The sequence below is a fragment of the Pseudochaenichthys georgianus genome, unplaced genomic scaffold, assembly GCF_902827115.2.
Source record: "Pseudochaenichthys georgianus unplaced genomic scaffold, fPseGeo1.2 scaffold_1622_arrow_ctg1, whole genome shotgun sequence".
NCBI classification, from domain to species: Eukaryota; Metazoa; Chordata; class Actinopteri; order Perciformes; family Channichthyidae; genus Pseudochaenichthys; species Pseudochaenichthys georgianus.
Genome location: NW_027262440.1, coordinates 1 through 17,167, shown reverse-complemented (window position 1 = coordinate 17,167; position 17,167 = coordinate 1). Strand labels below are relative to the sequence as shown.

The 17,167-nt window shown below is 45.2% G+C and overlaps 1 protein-coding gene across 1 annotated transcript; it reads right to left on the bottom strand.

Moving 5' to 3' along the window:
• Positions 1-466: 466 nt before the first annotated feature.
• nub1 (negative regulator of ubiquitin-like proteins 1) lies at positions 467-16,958 on the bottom strand. Its single transcript, XM_034077469.2, has 15 exons — positions 16,828-16,958; positions 16,181-16,299; positions 14,512-14,679; positions 14,319-14,392; positions 13,752-13,816; positions 12,613-12,780; positions 12,350-12,432; positions 12,014-12,120; positions 11,728-11,914; positions 4,362-4,469; positions 4,135-4,287; positions 2,878-3,024; positions 2,500-2,568; positions 1,533-1,731; positions 467-1,090 (listed from the first exon to the last, which is right to left on the bottom strand). The coding sequence occupies exons 2-15, from the start codon at positions 16,295-16,297 to the stop codon at positions 954-956; spliced, it is 1,782 nt and encodes a 593-aa protein (XP_033933360.1). The 5' UTR covers positions 16,298-16,299; positions 16,828-16,958; the 3' UTR covers positions 467-953.
• Positions 16,959-17,167: the final 209 nt, after the last annotated feature.

Sequence of the window (17,167 nt, the reverse complement as noted above, 5' to 3'; positions counted from 1 at the left end):
GAGAGATATAGAGAGAGATAGATATAGAGAGAGAGATATAGATAGAGATATATATAGATAGAGATAGAGAGAGATAGAGATAGATATAGATAGAGATATATATAGATAGAGATATAGATAGAGATATAGATATATATAGATAGAGATATAGATAGAGAGATATAGAGATATAGAGAGATATATATAGATAGAGATATAGAGATATAGATAGATATAGATAGAGATATATAGAGATAGAGAGATGGATATAGATAGAGAGATATAGAGATAGAGATATATATAGAGAGAGATAGATATAGATAGAGAGAGACTGTATTGATCCCAATGTGGGAAATCCTCTCATATTGGGATCAATAGAGATTTGAAAACAGTTCAATATAATCAGACAAATAAAACGTTATTCTTCATTTATTTCAACATTAAAATGAGATTCTTTAAATAAAGATAATATTTAACAAAACTCTGATCGTCGTCAAAACATTTTATTCAACAAAACAAAAATCACTAATTTCTTTAAAACAACTTTCTTTAGTAGAAAAAATAATAATATTATTGATCCGCTCGGAGGGTAGATACAAACATGAGATTCAAACCATCTTCAACATGTGTGTGTTAGACGGGTGTGTGTGTGTCAGACGGGGTGTGTGTGTGTGTGTCTGTGTGTGTCTGTGTGAGTGTGTCAGACGGTGTGTGTGTGAGTGTGAGTGTGTGAGTGTGTGTGTGTCAGATGGGGGTTGTGTGTGTGTCTCAGACGGGGTGTGTGTGTGTGTGTGTGTGTGTGTGTGTGAGTGTGTGTGTGTCAGACGGGGGTTGTGTGTGTGTGTGTGTGTGAGTGTGTGTGTGTGTCAGACAGGGTGTGTGTGTGTGTGTGTGTGAGTGTGTCAGACGGGGTGTGTGTGTGTGTGTGTGTGTGTGTGTGTCAGACTGTGTGTGTGTGTGTGTGTGTGTGTGTGTCAGACGGGGTGTGTGCGGCTCAGGTATCTCTTCATGGTCTGGATCAGCTCGTTCTCCTCCTCCAGAGTCAGGTCCAGATAGTCCTCCTCGTGTCGGGACAGATCCTCGAGGACCTCGCTCACCAGCTCGCTGTCCGCTGAGGAAACAACACGTTCATATTAACACACACAGTCTGACACACACACACACACACACACACACACACACACAGTCTGACACACACACACACACACACAGTCTGACACACACACACACACACAGTCTGACACACACACACATTCTGACAGACACACACACACACATTCTGACAGACACACATACACACAGTCTGACACACCCACACACAGTCTGACACACACACACACACACAGTCTGACACACACACACACACACAGTCTGACACACACACACACACACACACACACACACAGTCTGACACACAGTCTGACACACACACACACACACACACACACACACACACACACACACACACACACACACACACACACACACACACACACACACACACACACACACACACACACACACACACACACACACACACACACACACAGTACCTGTGGAGCTGGAGGTGCTGGGCTCCTCTTCATCGGGGGAGGAGGAGGGGGGAGACAGGAGGGAGGGGGGGGGAGGCATCATGTCGGAGGGGAGCACGCCCTGGTGGTCCAGCAGCAGCTGAATGGCTTCCTGAACGTTCCCTCCCGTCAGAGCGAGAGCCGTTTCAGAAACGCTTCTTTCAAACCCCATGTAGAGCAGCTGAGAGCAGAGGGGGAGGAGGAGCGTTTCTATTGGCTAGCACTGCGACACGTGATAGGTCAGAGCCAATCAGAGCAGGCTCTGGTTTCAGACAGAATGTATATGACATGTCCCAGTAGAGACACTAACGGCGCATTTCACTGCGGCTCGTAGCACGGTTTAAGCACTTTTTGTTGCGTTTCCACTCGGCGTAGTTCCGGCTACTTTTTCACTTTTTTCTAACCCTCCAAAATCCAGGTTCTTTCCGGGCCAACAACCGGGCTGAGTCGGGCTGAGCGTAGAGAGAGAATCGCTGGCAAGGATGCTACAACTACAACAAGATGAACATATTGGACCGTGAGTTAACGCTTTGAGTCTGCAGACAGACGGCCGAGAAACACCTTTTAAATGCGTGTTTTCTGAATGGAGATCGGCTAAGCTAACGCTATATATGCTCCGACCGTCCACACTCACAGCAACGGCCTGCAGACATGAATAAACCAGCGCCTGTATTCTCCATGACACAGGCAGTCTGTGGTTTGGACTGGTTTCACTTCTGTCTGGTTTCTGAACAGATACGAGGAGCTGTGAGCTCTGAGGGTTAACGGCTAACGGCTAACAGCTAACAGCTAACGGCTAACAGCTAACAGCTAACAGCTAACGTTGGTTTTCTGTGGTGCTCGTCACGGCTCCGCCTACACTGCGTTACCATAGTTACGGCCTAACCAAACCGTACTAAGCCGTGCGAGGCCTGCAGGGGGCGCCACAATACAAAAGCAGGTGTGTTACCTGGTCCGCCGCCTCGGGGCTGAGCTCTGAGTTGTTGTTGCTCTCTGCCGCCTTGGAGTCCAGCAGGATCTGAACACAGAACACACGTTTCAAATTATACTTTATTTTAAAACTGTGTAAAAAAATCTGAATATTTATAGGTGGAAATCCCTCAATCTCAATCTCCTCTGAAAGAACAGCAAAACGAGTTTAACAGAAGCTCATCTGAAGGACAGAGTCTCGGAGGACTCAGACATGCTCGTTATCACACATCCGGTCTGTCGCGTGCGAGAGAACTCAGTATTAACGTAAATACCATTACGTAAATACCACCACGGCGTTTGCGCGACTACCATCCGACCTGCGGGGCTACAGCCAGAGGAGGCTGACGCAGCTCACCTGGTACGCCGCGTCCACGTCTCCGTCCGCGAGCTGCAGCGCTTTGGAGGCGTCCCTCCGGGAGAAGCCGAGCTCCGTCAGCGTGGAGACGACCTCTGACCTGCGCCGCCGCCTCTGACGCTCACGCTGCTGCAGCTCCTCGCGCTCCTAACACACACACACACACACACACACACACACACACACACACACACACACACACACACACACACACACACACACACACACACACACACACACACACACACACACACACACACACACACACACACACACACACACACACACACACACACACACACCAGAGACACATTACACACACACACACACACACACATTACACACACACACACCAGAGACACATTACACACACACACACACCAGAGACACATTACACACACACACACACACACACACACACACCAGAGACACATTACACACACACACACACACACACACACACACCAGAGACACATTACACACACACACACACACACCAGAGACACATTACACACACACACACACACCCACACCAGAGACACATTACACACACTGGATCATTTAATAATAATTAATATACATTGGATTTTCATAGCGCTTTTCCTTTTTGCTCAAAGGCGCATTTAGATAAGACACCCCTACTCTGTGTGTGTGTGTGTGTGTGTGTGTGTGTGTGTGTGTGTGTGTGTGTGTGTGTGTGTGCCTCTCTCTGGTTAGTGATGTGTGTGTGTGTGTGTGTGTGTGTGTGTGTGTGTGTGTGTGTGTGTGTGTGTGTGTGTGTGTGTGTGTGTGTGTGTGTGTGTGTACCTCTCTCTGGTTAGTGATGTGTGTGTGTGTGTGTGTGTGTGTGTATGTGTGTGTACCTCTCTCTGGTTAGTGATGTGTGTGTGTGTGTGTGTACCTCTCTCTGGTTAGTGATGTGTGTGTGTGTGTGTGTGTGTGTGTGTGTGTGTGTGTGTGTGTGTGTGTGTGTGTGTGTGTGTGTGTGTGTGTGTGTGTGTGTGTGTGTGTGTGTGTGTGTGTGTGTGTGCGTGTGCGTGCGCACCTCTCTCTGGTTAGTGATGTGTGTGTGTGTGTGTGTGTGTGTGTGTGTGTGTGTGTGTGTGTGTGTGTGTGTGTGTGTGTGTGTGTGTGTGTGCACCTCTCTCTGGTTGGTGATGTGTGTGTGTGTGTGTGTGTGTGTGTGTGTGTGTGTGTGTGTGTGTGTGTGTGTGTGTGTGTGTGTGTGTGTGTGTGTGTGTGTGTGTGTGTGTGCACCTCTCTCTGGTTGGTGATGTGTGTGATGGCCTCCTGAATGTCTCCCTGAGTCGCTCTCAGGCCGAGTCGAGCTTCTCGCTCAGAGAAACCCAACGAGACGAGCTGAGACATTTTCTCCGAGTCCAGAGAGAGACGGGCGAACAGAACCTCCACCTGAAGATGCAGAACAATAACATAAACAAAAACAACAACAACATTTATCTATATTTAATAAGAAACAAACGTACTTTGGAGAGTTGCTGTCGAGCCTGAGCGTCGTTTCCATCGAGGTACGAGAGGAGACTCTGGAGGAGGTACAGCCGGAGGAAGAGCACCTCCTCCCTGCCAGAGCTACCCTGCACACACACACACAGGTACACAGACACACACACACACACACACACACACACACAGAGAGAGACAGGTACACACACACACACACAGGTACACACACACACACACACACACAGGTACACACACACACACACACACACACACACACACACAGAGAGACAGGTACACAGGTACACACACACACACACAGAGAGACAGGTACACACACACACACACACACACACCAGAGACAGACACACACACACACACACACCAGAGACAGGTACACACACACACACACACACACACACACACACACACACACAGAGACAGGTACACACACACACACACACACACACACACACACACCAGAGACAGACACACACACACACACACACACACACCAGAGACAGGTACACACACACACACACACACACACACACACACACACGAGACAGACACACACACACACACACACACCAGAGACACACACACACACACACACATTAATAATCAAACAGCAGTGAGTGTTGGGTCTCTGACAGATGTGTGTTCCTCAGTGAGATTGTGTGTGTGTGTGTGTGTGTGTGTGTGTGTGTGTGTGTGTGTGTGTGTGTGGACGATGCAGGAACATAATCGATTATAGTAACGTTGCTTCCTGACGCTGGTTATCAACTCGGGTCTCTCCGTCCGGCTGAGAGCGCGTTCACATGAAAGGGGCGGGGCTAGCAACATTCGACCAATCACAGACATGGAGAAGATACTGGCAGCGCAGCGTCATACTTCCTGAATGAAAGTGAACTCTAATATCAGACACATGAAGAAGTTAAACTTGAAACATGACTCAAACCCTTGATCAGGATCAAAGCCTCAGAGCTGCAGCTGCAAGGTGAACACAGCTGGAGCAGAGCGAGTGTTGGAATGCGTCCATCAGCAGGTCCATGATGTCACAGCCGTCTAACACACCGTCTGACTCTCATCACCTCTGACTCAGAGTTTCCTCAACGTGTTGCTGACATAATGCTTCCTCCAGTCTGTGGCGCTGAGAGTGCTGCACGGCCAGACACGCTCAGGGACTCGGATCAGAGACATGTGATACATCAGGAAGTGATGTGCCGCGGACTGGACTTAGTGTACTCTGATCCGGGTACTGATGCTGACTGGACTCAGTGTACTCTGATCCGGGTACTGATGCTGACTGGACTCAGTGTACTCTGATCCGGGTACTGATGCTGACTGGACTTAGTGTACTCTGATCCGGGTACTGATGCTGACTGGACTTAGTGTACTCTGATCCGGGTTCTGATGCTGACTGGACTCAGTGTACTCTGATCCGGGTACTGATGCTGACTGGACTTAGTGTACTCTGATCCGGGTACTGATGCTGACTGGACTCAGTGTACTCTGATCCGGGTACTGATGCTGACTGGACTTAGTGTACTCTGATCCGGGTACTGATGCTGACTGGACTTAGTGTACTCTGATCCGGGTTCTGATGCTGACTGGACTCAGTGTACTCTGATCCGGGTACTGATGCTGACTGGACTTAGTGTACTCTGATCCGGGTACTGATGCTGACTGGACTTAGTGTACTCTGATCCGGGTACTGATGCTGACTGGACTTAGTGTACTCTGATCCGGGTACTGATGCTGACTGGACTTAGTGTACTCTGATCCGGGTACTGATGCTGACTGGACTTAGTGTACTCTGATCCGGGTACTGATGCTGACTGGACTTAGTGTACTCTGATCCGGGTACTGATGCTGACTGGACTTAGTGTACTCTGATCCGGGTTCTGATGCTGACTGGACTCAGTGTACTCTGATCCGGGTACTGATGCTGACTGGACTTAGTGTACTCTGATCCGGGTACTGATGCTGACTGGACTCAGTGTACTCTGATCCGGGTACTGATGCTGACTGGACTCAGTGTACTCTGATCCGGGTACTGATGCTGACTGGACTCAGTGTACTCTGATCCGGGTACTGATGCTGACTGGACTCAGTGTACTCTGATCCGGGTACTGATGCTGACTGGACTTAGTGTACTCTGATCCGGGTACTGATGCTGATTGGACTTAGTGTACTCTGATCCGGGTTCTGATGCTGACTGGACTTAGTGTACTCTGATCCGGGTACTGATGCTGACTGGACTTAGTGTACTCTGATCCGGGTACTGATGCTGACTGGACTTAGTGTACTCTGATCCGGGTACTGATGCTGACTGTACTCAGTGTACTCTGATCCGGGTACTGATGCTGACTGGACTTAGTGTACTCTGATCCGGGTACTGATGCTGACTGTACTCAGTGTACTCTGATCCGGGTACTGATGCTGACTGGACTCAGTGTACTCTGATCCGGGTACTGATGCTGACTGGACTCAGTGTACTCTGATCCGGGTACTGATGCTGACTGGACTTAGTGTACTCTGATCCGGGTACTGATGCTGACTGGACTTAGTGTACTCTGATCCGGGTACTGATGCTGACTGGACTTAGTGTACTCTGATCCGGGTACTGATGCTGACTGGACTTAGTGTACTCTGATCCGGGTACTGATGCTGACTGGACTTAGTGTACTCTGATCCGGGTACTGATGCTGACTGGACTTAGTGTACTCTGATCCGGGTTCTGATGTTGAGGCAGATATTTAAGAGCTTTCTTCACGCTGATGTTCTAACAGTCAGACTGCTCTGGAGATGGAGGGGATGTTCTGTTCATGTTCTCACAGACGTGATTTCTGCCGGCCGTCTTTCCTTTCTCCTGTGATATGACTTGATCGCTTTGAACTCCGCACGCTGAGCTCTGATTGGTCAGCAGGCGGTGCTTTCACTGAGTTGAGCTCTTACGGCCCGTCTACACTACAGGCATCAAAAAATCTTGAGGCTTGGCGATTTCTCGCGCCCAAGGCGACCAACAACCAATCACATGAATCTCCCGCCCCCGACATACAAAGCAAAAAACCCCAACCCCCATATATACTCCCCAAACAGGCGAAACCCTACCAGTTTCCCCACTGTCTCTGCCCCCTCCCTCCATGCCTGGTTCCTCCGGTTTGGATCCCGGTAAATAGTTCTGGTCGTAAAGAACCGGGTGATTTGCTCCCGTAACTTCTCGTGTGGAATATGAGGAAATGAACTGCAGACTGGCTCTTCCTGCTTGCACGCGGTTTGATTGGCTAGCGCTTCTACTGGCGGGATTTGCATAAACGGGATTTGATTGGCTGACGCCAGCTTCGAAAGCATCGGGAGCATCAAAAGTTGAACATTCCTCAACTTTTGATGCTCGCGATGCAAAGCCATGCTCCGCTCCTTTGTGTCATGCCTGTGTGGACGGGCCGTTATCCTGCAACCTAACCTGCTCCGGAGCAGGCTAGCCGCTCAGCATCAGTTACCATGGAGATCTAGCCGCTAAGAAGAGAACCAGCTTCGTAGGACCGGAGACCCAGAGTTACCCTGAAGTTAGCCGCTAAGAGAACATCCGGCTCCGTAGAGCAGGCCTCTGGAGTGTGCTCAGACTCAAGTCTCGTGCGTGACGCCACATCCTGTTTTGAGCAGAAGACTCGAGTGCTTCGTTGCCGGAAGCTGCAGCTCGACTTCACACTAGTGTTGCACGGTGTACCGATACTTGAAAGGTACCGCGATACCCTTTCGTTAAAAACGGTACGATTCCTCCGTTTCATTAGTATCGGTACTTTAAGAATGACGGGGAAAAGTACTCCCGTGAAAAAGCGCCGTTTTAATAAGAGCCGTGTGTTCAGCGCTCTGCTTCCACTCCCTGCAGCCGTGCCTGCTGTCCCGCTCCTCTCAAGCACGTTCTAAGTCCCTCCCCTCTCTCGTGCACGCGGCCACGCGCTAGCTGCCAGAGCATGTGAGAAAACGAGAAGCATGGCTGCAAGTGGGAGTGCAACTGCCGCTGCGCCTCGGCTTGTTGACAAAAAAGACGCCAGAAGTCTGTGAACAGGCCGCTCAGGTGTTCAGAGCAGAGCTCCCTGTCGGAGCGACAGAGCGTGATGTGTACTGAAAAGTGTTTCTGTCGCAATATTATCGTTGAGCAAACTTAACTAGCAAACTAGCATCACTATCTGCTAACGTTAGCTTTAGCCTTCGTTTTCTATTAGTTTCTTTCATAGGCTATAAACGGAGGTGGTATAAGTATATATCTTGTACTTGAGTTAAAGTAGAAGTACCCAGGTCTTGTACTTGAGTTAAAGTAGAAGTACCAGAATGTAGGAACAATCCCGCAATTAAAATGTTCCTCAAATAAAAGTACAAAAGTATTATCATCAAAATATAGTTAAAGTAGCGACAGTAAAAGTAGAAGTACTCAGGTCTTGTACTAGAAGCACCAAAGTGTAGGAATACTCTGTTACAGTAAAAGTACTGCATTCAAAATGTTCCTCAAGTAAAAGTATTAAAGTAGCGACAGTAAAAGTAGTCATTGTGCAGATCGGTCCATTTCAGAATAATATATATGATGTGTTTTATAATGATTGATCATGAAAGTGTTCTCAAAGCTGGTGAAGGTGCAGCTAGTCTGAATCTTGTGGATTTACTCCAGGTGGAACTAAAGTCTGATTCAACACTTGGTTATATTTCACATCATTCATCCACATCTGTGAAGTAACTAAAGGGATTAATACATGTAGAGGAGTAAAAGTACACCATGTACCTCTGAACTGTAGTGGATTAGAAGTACAAAGTAGCAAAAGAAACATTGAAATACTTAAATAAAGTACAAGTATCTCAAAATTGTACCCAAGTAGTACTTGAGTTTATGAACTTAGTTACTTTACACCAGTGGCTATAAAGATAGAAAGACTAAGCCTTGCACAGAGGCATGAAAATACATTTTCAAAATGCTCAACAGTGCTGCCAAAATGTTAAACTCACTGCTACACAATTAAAATAAATGCTTTTATATATATTTATATTAGATGTGACTCTTTGGTGTTTCTGTTCTTACTAACTGCTGCTTTAGTTGTTCTGACTGCTAAAATCATCTGTTATTCCTAATTTTAAAGCCGATATTCCGTGTTTCCCTTTTTTAAAGAAAAGTATCGAAAAAGAATCGGAATCGCAATTCTTGACTTGGTATCGGTATCGAAACCAAAATGTTGGTATCGTGACAACACTACTTCACACACAGATACGGTATAGGGGGGCTAGACCGATACAGTTGGTCTACTTTGGTTTATAATTAGTGGAAGGCTGTTTACATTCCACTAATTCAAATATTAAACTATTCAGCCTGTTCAGGAATCGATGGGAAACCTTCAACTTTTTCAAAATATTTCATACTTTTTGAAATATTCAGCTTTTTAAACTCTTTTTTTAACATTGAAGTCAATGGGAGATGCCTTCAAATCCTGTTTTCCTACACTTTGCGCCAAATGCATCTCCTTCCACATAATTTCAGCCAGACCCTTCATTCCAGCTTTCAAATGACCACAAGACCTTCAGCTATTCAAACTTGACTTTTACTTTTGATATCTTTTAAACATTCTGAGATATTGAATTTAGTTTGGAGCTTGGTAGAGAGGCATTTTCCAGATCTTAACATTGGAGTGGATGGAGCAGCTTTGATCTCAAAACAGAGTGCAGGACAGCTCAACATTCTCCCCCAAAAATGTTTTAAACTTGCCATACTTCCCAAACCCTACACTCCTCAGACATATTTCTTCATGGAAAACGTAGGAAAACCTCTCCTAGGTTGGAAAATAAAAATAAAATAAGAAAAAATATTAGACAAAATGCCTCTTGAGGGCATGAAGTGACAACAACGTTCAACATTCCTCCATTGAAGCCCATTGTAATTTCAGGCAGATATTTCCTCACAGCAGCAGCCGCACACCTTTAGTTAAACTGCCAAAAAGGCCACATTATTAGCCCGAAACTACACAAAAATTACACTTCAGATACTCAACTTCGTTGACATGCTTCACGTTTTGAAATTTCACAGATATCTGTTACGGTTCTTCCACAAAACGTTCACATGTAAGAGGTTCATCTCTCATTCAGAACAATGGAAACCTGTGATCTCTGCACACCTCGTTAGCTCAACTATAAACACCTGTGCAATGGAACACGATCATCGCTCCAGCTGACATGCAGCAGACTCCAACAGACACGCTGTGAAGACATCTTCAAATGTCGTTGCCTTGGCAACACAATGCTCGCCTTGAAACACGGTTTTCTCATAGCTTCAGTGAAAATACTCCAAACAGCCCAGAACTTCACAGGTCTGGTAACGATGCAGCCATCAACGCATCTAAGCGTAGTATGGGGTGTCATAAAATGTCGTTGCCATGGCGACAGACCACTCGCCATGAAACACGACGAGGCTGTAAATCCAATCGACACTGTCCAATCGTCCCCCAATCTTCACTTGTATATCACCGGTCCATGCCTCAACAGCTCTACGACAAATCTGAGATCTCACCATATGCCGTTTCCATGGAAACGCATCCTTCCCCATAAAATATGATGTCGCTATAACTCCTATGAAAATGTTCAAAGAGTGCTCAAACTTCACATGTGTGCTAACAGTCCAGCCGTGAAGACATCTCCAGGACAGTTTTGAGATTTCTTCAAATGCCGTTGCCATGGCAACACAATGCTCACCATGAAACACGGTTTTCTCATAACTTCAGTGAAAATACTCGAAATGGCCCAAAACTTCACAGGTTTGGTAACAATGCAGCCATCAACACATCTAAGAGTATTATGGGATGTCATCAAATGCCGTTGCCATGGCGACGGATCATTCACCATCAAGTTAGTTCAAAAGTTTGCAGTCAAAATATTCTGCTGCTTTCCCAAGCCTTTTTACTTTCTTTTCTCATCTTAATACAAATTCATTCACTACTACTTACATCTGATATTTAACTCCTTCAGCCTATTTTCAGCTGCAGAACCCATTCAACCATTACATTATTCAGCTATTTCAGGACATCAAGGCTACACATGTTGTTGTTTATACCTTTTTTAAACCTTTGAAATATTCAGCTTTTTCTGCATTGTCAGCTAAATTCAGCCATAAATGTTCACAGTTTACAGCATTCGCACGCATTTTCTGCAGGAAATGCATTTTCTAGTTTAATGTTATTGATTTCTGACGCATCTAAATAATAAAAAGGGAGTTCATATTTATCTTACAATGTATTCATGAAAAAGAAGCCGTGTGCAGAAATATAGAAAATTGAGGACGCAACGCATCGTGATGTGGAATCGTGAGACCAGTGAAGATGCACAGCCCACACACACACACCCCCCTCTCACCTTGATCATGCGGAGTCTCTGCTGCTGCTCTCCGTAGACCTTCAGGAAGGCGTCCTCTGCTCTGAGGAGCCTCAGCTTCCCGTCCTCCAGGCAGGAGAGAGCCTCCAGAGCTCTGTAGCTCCACACGATGTCCAGCTGCAGCACGGCGAAGTTATCCACCGAGGAGAGCAGCGCCGAGCCGCACTTACTGAGGGGACAGAGGACACGTCATTCCTCTCTCATCCTCGTGGGGGGGGAGACGTGCGGGGGGGGAGACGTGTGGGAGGAGCTCTGAGGCGTGGAGTACCTGAACTGCTGGTCGGCCTGCAGCAGGTGACTCAGAGCGTTATCGAACTGCTTCTTCTTCATCAGAGAGCGACCCTTCTCATGGAAACCCATCGCCAGGATCAGAGCCTACACACACACACACAATGAATAAACAGATGCAGAGTGTGTGTGAAGAGTGTGTGGAGAGAGAGAGAGAGTGAGTGTGAGTGTGAGTGTGAGTGTGAGTGTGTGTGTGTGTGTGTGTGTGTGTGTGTGTGTGTGTGTGTGTGTGTGTGTGTGTGTGTGTGTGGAGAGTGTGTGTGGAGAGTGTGTGTGGAGAGTGTGTGTGAAGAGTGTGTGTGAAGAGTGTGTGTACCTTCTTCTCCTGGTGAGGGATGTTCAGAGGGTTTCCTCTCTGGTCGGCAATCTCCAGGAACGGAGACGTGTCCTCGCTGCCGTCTGACACACACACACATTTTAATATTTAACTACAGTTTATGATGTGTGTGTGTGTGTGTCTCTGTGTGTGTGTGTGTGTGTGTGTGTGTGTGTGTGTGTGTGTGTGTGTGTGTGTGTGTGTGTGTGTGTGCGTGCGTGTGTGTGTCTCTGTGTGTGTGTGTGTCTCTGTGTGGTGTGTACCTCTCTCCGACAGTATCTGGAAGCCCTTCTCTGTCCTCTGCAGGCTTTCACTCTGACTCTTCGTCTTCTCCTCTTCCTCACTTTGCTGCTGCTTCCACTCTGTGTCGCTCACCTTCAGCACCATCACCTTACTGTGGTTCCTCACATTCTGCACGTCCAGGCGCTGGTCTGACACACACACACACACACACACACACACACACACACTTTATTACTCTAGATATACTTGGAGCTGCGGTCTCATTAACTCGAGCACTAACATGTAACACGGAGCTCTGTATGTTTTCATAAAGAGACTTCTGATTATTTGTACCCTCATTCCCAGGAACACACACACACACACTCGCTCAGATACATGATGTTCGAGAGCACACGCACCAGTGGCCCAGTGGCCCACCCTGAGAAAGCTTCGGTGTCATTTAAAAAAAAAATTATTTTTTAAATTTTTATAAATTATTTAATTATTATTATAAAAAATGTATTCACTCATTGAGAATATCCAAGCATTCAAAATGAAATTCAAGTGAACAAATATCGAGTTTAATTAATGTTATATGTGTTATATCCTCTGAACTCATTTACGGTAAAACTGATTGTTGGTTCCGGCGCGCCGTAAAAACGAGAGAGAGGCAGAGCGCTGCAAATAGATGATGGCTCAAAGTTCACTGATGAAGCCAGACTCCAAGAAGAGCCCCCACTGCCCTCACCTAGCCCTCTCCCCCCGTCTCCCTCTCCCCACGCCTCCCTCTCCCCACGTCTCCCTCTCCCCCCGTCTCCCTCTCCCCCCGCCTCCCTCTCCCCACGCCTCCCTCTCCCCAAGTTTAAATCTTCCGGCTCTGTATCATCATATAAGAATAAAACACGGAGCCCCTCTTCTCCTCCCCCTCTCCTGAGAGCCCAGCAGCTGATCTCTGAGCGGGGGAGGCGGGGCTAATGCTTCATCGCTATCAGGATGTTATAGGCTGTACGTATTGTAAGTCGCTTGGATAAAAGCGTCAGCAAAATGTAATGGGCGTAAACACGGAGCCGTTTGCAGACCTTGGGACCCGTTACCGTTATCTGCGTTTCCGTGTGGCCGAACCGACCGTTATCGTCCTCGTGTGGCTTCAGTCACATGTTTTGAGTACACAGTGTCTCACCTGCAGACAGAGTCTTCCCGTTGAGGATCAGTTTGATGTATTTCAGTCCGTACTCCTCTCCGATCCTGCAGGAACACACACACACTCATAAAGACACACCGTACGCATGTACACCCGCTATCTGAGGACAGAGGGTCTGAGGACAGAGGGTCTAAGGACAGAGGGTCTGAGGACAGAGGGTCTGAGGACAGAGGGTCTAAGGACAGAGGGTCTAAGGACAGAGGGTCTGAGGATAGAGGGTCTGAGGACAGAGGGTCTGAGGACAGAGGGTCTGAGGACAGAGGGTCTAAGGACAGAGGGTCTGAGGACAGAGGGTCTGAGGACAGAGGGTCTGAGGACAGAGGGTCTGAGGACAGAGGGTCTGAGGACAGAGGGTCTGAGGACAGAGGGTCTGAGGACAGAGGGTCTGAGCTGTTGTATTTGCTGTAAAGTGTCTCTACTGTCGGCTAGTTTTATTTTACGTACAGCACTTTGGCTCCACCAGACATCGTTTATAAATGTGCTATAAATAAAACTTGATTTGATGTGTGTGTGTGTGTGTGTGTGTGTGTGTGTGTGTGTGTGTACCTGTCCACCACTTCCTGTGCCAGCACGTCAAGCCTCGTCTCCAGGTAGTTCTTTGTCTTTGGATCCTGATTTGTCTTAGTAAGGACGTGTAGGGGAACACACAGAATGATGTATAATGGATGTCTATACAGTATGTCATGTATTAAGATGATCATGTGTTTAATACATGTCGTAAAGCTTGATATTCTCGTACCTTCTTGGCGCCTCGGGGCAGCAGCAGCTCCACGGAGGCAACGCTCGTCTCTCTGAACGTTTGGTTTCCTCTCCAGCGAATCACCGCCTGAACACGAATTCCCTCCAGAGCGGATTCTACCTGAAGAGCCTCGACACACAGCAGGGGGGCGAAGCGCTCTGCCAGGTCCTGCCAGGACACACACACACACACACACACACACACACACACACACACACACACACACTTTAATGTTACAGTAAACAACAATAACACGCACTGAGGGGGGCTCAGTGCTCTACAGCTCTTGTAGTATTTGTAGTTATTGTGTATTCGTAGTATTTGTAGTTCTTATAGTATTAGTAGTTCTTGTAGTATTTGTAGTTCTTGTAGTATTTGTAGTTATTGTAGTATTCGTAGTTCTTGTAGTATTTGTAGTTCTTGTAGTATTTGTAGTTCTTGTAGTTCTTTCTGTAGTTCTTGTAGTATTTGTAGTTCTTGTAGTATTTGTAGTTTTTGTAGTTCTTTCTGTAGTTCTTGTAGTATTTGTAGTTATTGTAGTATTTGTAGTAGTCGTAGTTCTTGTAGTATTTGTAGTTCTTGTAGTATTCATAGTTCTTATAGTATTTGTAGTTTTTGTAGTTCTTTCTGTAGTTCTTGTAGTATTTGTAGTTCTTGTAGTATTTGTAGTTCTTGTAGTATTTGTAGTTCTTGTAGTTCTTTCTGTAGTTCTTGTAGTATTTGTAGTTCTTGTAGTATTCATAGTTCTTATAGTATTTGTAGTTTTTGTAGTTCTTGTAGTTCTTTCTGTAGTTCTTGTAGTATTTGTAGTTCTTGTAGTATTTGTAGTTATTGTAGTATTCATAGTTCTTATAGTATTTGTAGTTTTTGTAGTTCTTTCTGTAGTTCTTGTAGTATTTGTAGTTCTTGTAGTATTTGTAGTTCTTGTAGTATTTGTAGTTCTTGTAGTTCTTTCTGTAGTTCTTGTAGTATTTGTAGTTCTTGTAGTATTCATAGTTCTTATAGTATTTGTAGTTTTTGTAGTTCTTGTAGTTCTTTCTGTAGTTCTTGTAGTATTTGTAGTTCTTGTAGTATTTGTAGTTATTGTAGTATTCGTAGTTCTTGTAGTATTTGTAGTTCTTGTAGTATTTGTAGTTCTTGTAGTTCTTTCTGTAGTTCTTGTAGTATTTGTAGTTCTTGTAGTATTTGTAGTTATTGTAGTATTCGTAGTTCTTGTAGTATTTGTAGTATTTGTAGTTCTTGTAGTATTTGTAGTTCTTTCTGTAGTTCTTGTAGTATTTGTAGTTCTTGTAGTATTTGTAGTTATTGTAGTATTCGTAGTTCTTGTAGTATTTGTAGTTCTTGTAGTTCTTTCTGTAGTTCTTGTAGTATTTGTAGTTCTTATAGTATTTGTAGTTTCTGTAGTTCTTGTAGTATTTGTAGTTCTTGTAGTATTTGTAGTTATTGTAGTAGTCGTAGTTATTGTAGTATTTGTAGTTCTTGTAGTATTTGTAGTTCTTGTAGTTCTTTCTGTAGTTCTTGTAGTATTTGTAGTTCTTATAGTATTTGTAGTTTCTGTAGTTCCTGTAGTATTTGTAGTTCTTGTAGTATTTGTAGTTATTGTAGTAGTCGTAGTTCTTGTAGTATTTGTAGTTCTTGTAGTATTTGTAGTTCTTTCTGTAGTTCTTACCTGCATGTGTCTGGTTCCCGGCCGGTTGTCCTCCTCGGTGTATGGAGGAATCCAGAGCTGAATCTTCTCCTGTTTCAGACGCTGCTTCAACTTAGACTCAAGATTCTGATCCGCCATCACTGAGGAGGAGGAGGAGGAGGAGGAGGAACTATTTTACATTAAAATATTTTTCTATTTAAATAACTTTTCAGGAAATATATTGTATTTATGTATCCCAAAGCTGAGTAATGATTGAGTCCCAGCTGAAGTGTGTACTATTACAAGAGTTACACATACTCAAAAGATACAATAAGATATACATATAATAAAATAAAGTATTATATTTGTTCATCTTCATATTTACGGTTAATTAGTAACGTTTAGCTAGCTTGTTAGTTAGCTGTAAACACTTTTGAAACACTCCTATTAAACGAAACAGGCTACAGTGGCTAGTAACTGTACATGTGAGCTATCTGACATGAAGCTAAACATGAACTTAGATAAATTAATGATATTATTTAACCTGCGTTATAGAATAAATCAGATGCTAACAGCTAGCATTGATTAGCTGTAAATGTGTCGCAGCTGTTAGCTCCAAACAGCTTGTTTACACTGTTTTTATCCTTTAAATCCTCCACAAAACGATGTTAAATCTTCCTGACAGTTACCTTAGTGTCACAGGACACGATGTCACGGACCTCTGAAGTCTACAAATATCTTATTTATGAGTTAAATCTGCAGTTATTCAGCAGCACGATGGTGTTGTTTTGGTCTCTGGGACGCTTTAGAGAGGAGAAGAAGAAGCCTCACTCTGAGCACGTTTCAGGAGACGGAGGACGTAACGTAAGACGACGTAATGGCATGGCAACAGAACGGTGTGACGTCACTGGAGAGATACTGACCTTCCAATGCATAGACGATCTTTGTTCAATTGGGAGACAATTAAGAAAAAACTAAATTTAAATAAATAAAATGTAAAATAAAATAAATTGAGAATATATAAAAATA

Coding starts and splice junctions, on each gene's coding strand:
- nub1 (XM_034077469.2), bottom strand. CDS start 16,297: ATGGCGGATCAGAATCTTGAGTCTAAGTTGAAGCAGCGTCTGAAACAG. Junction 12,781..13,751: donor CGGGAAGACTCTGTCTGCAG/GTGAGACACTGT, acceptor TGTGTGTGTCAG/ACCAGCGCCTGGACGTGCAG. Junction 2,569..2,877: donor ACGTGGACGCGGCGTACCAG/GTGAGCTGCGTC, acceptor TTCTGTGTTCAG/ATCCTGCTGGACTCCAAGGC.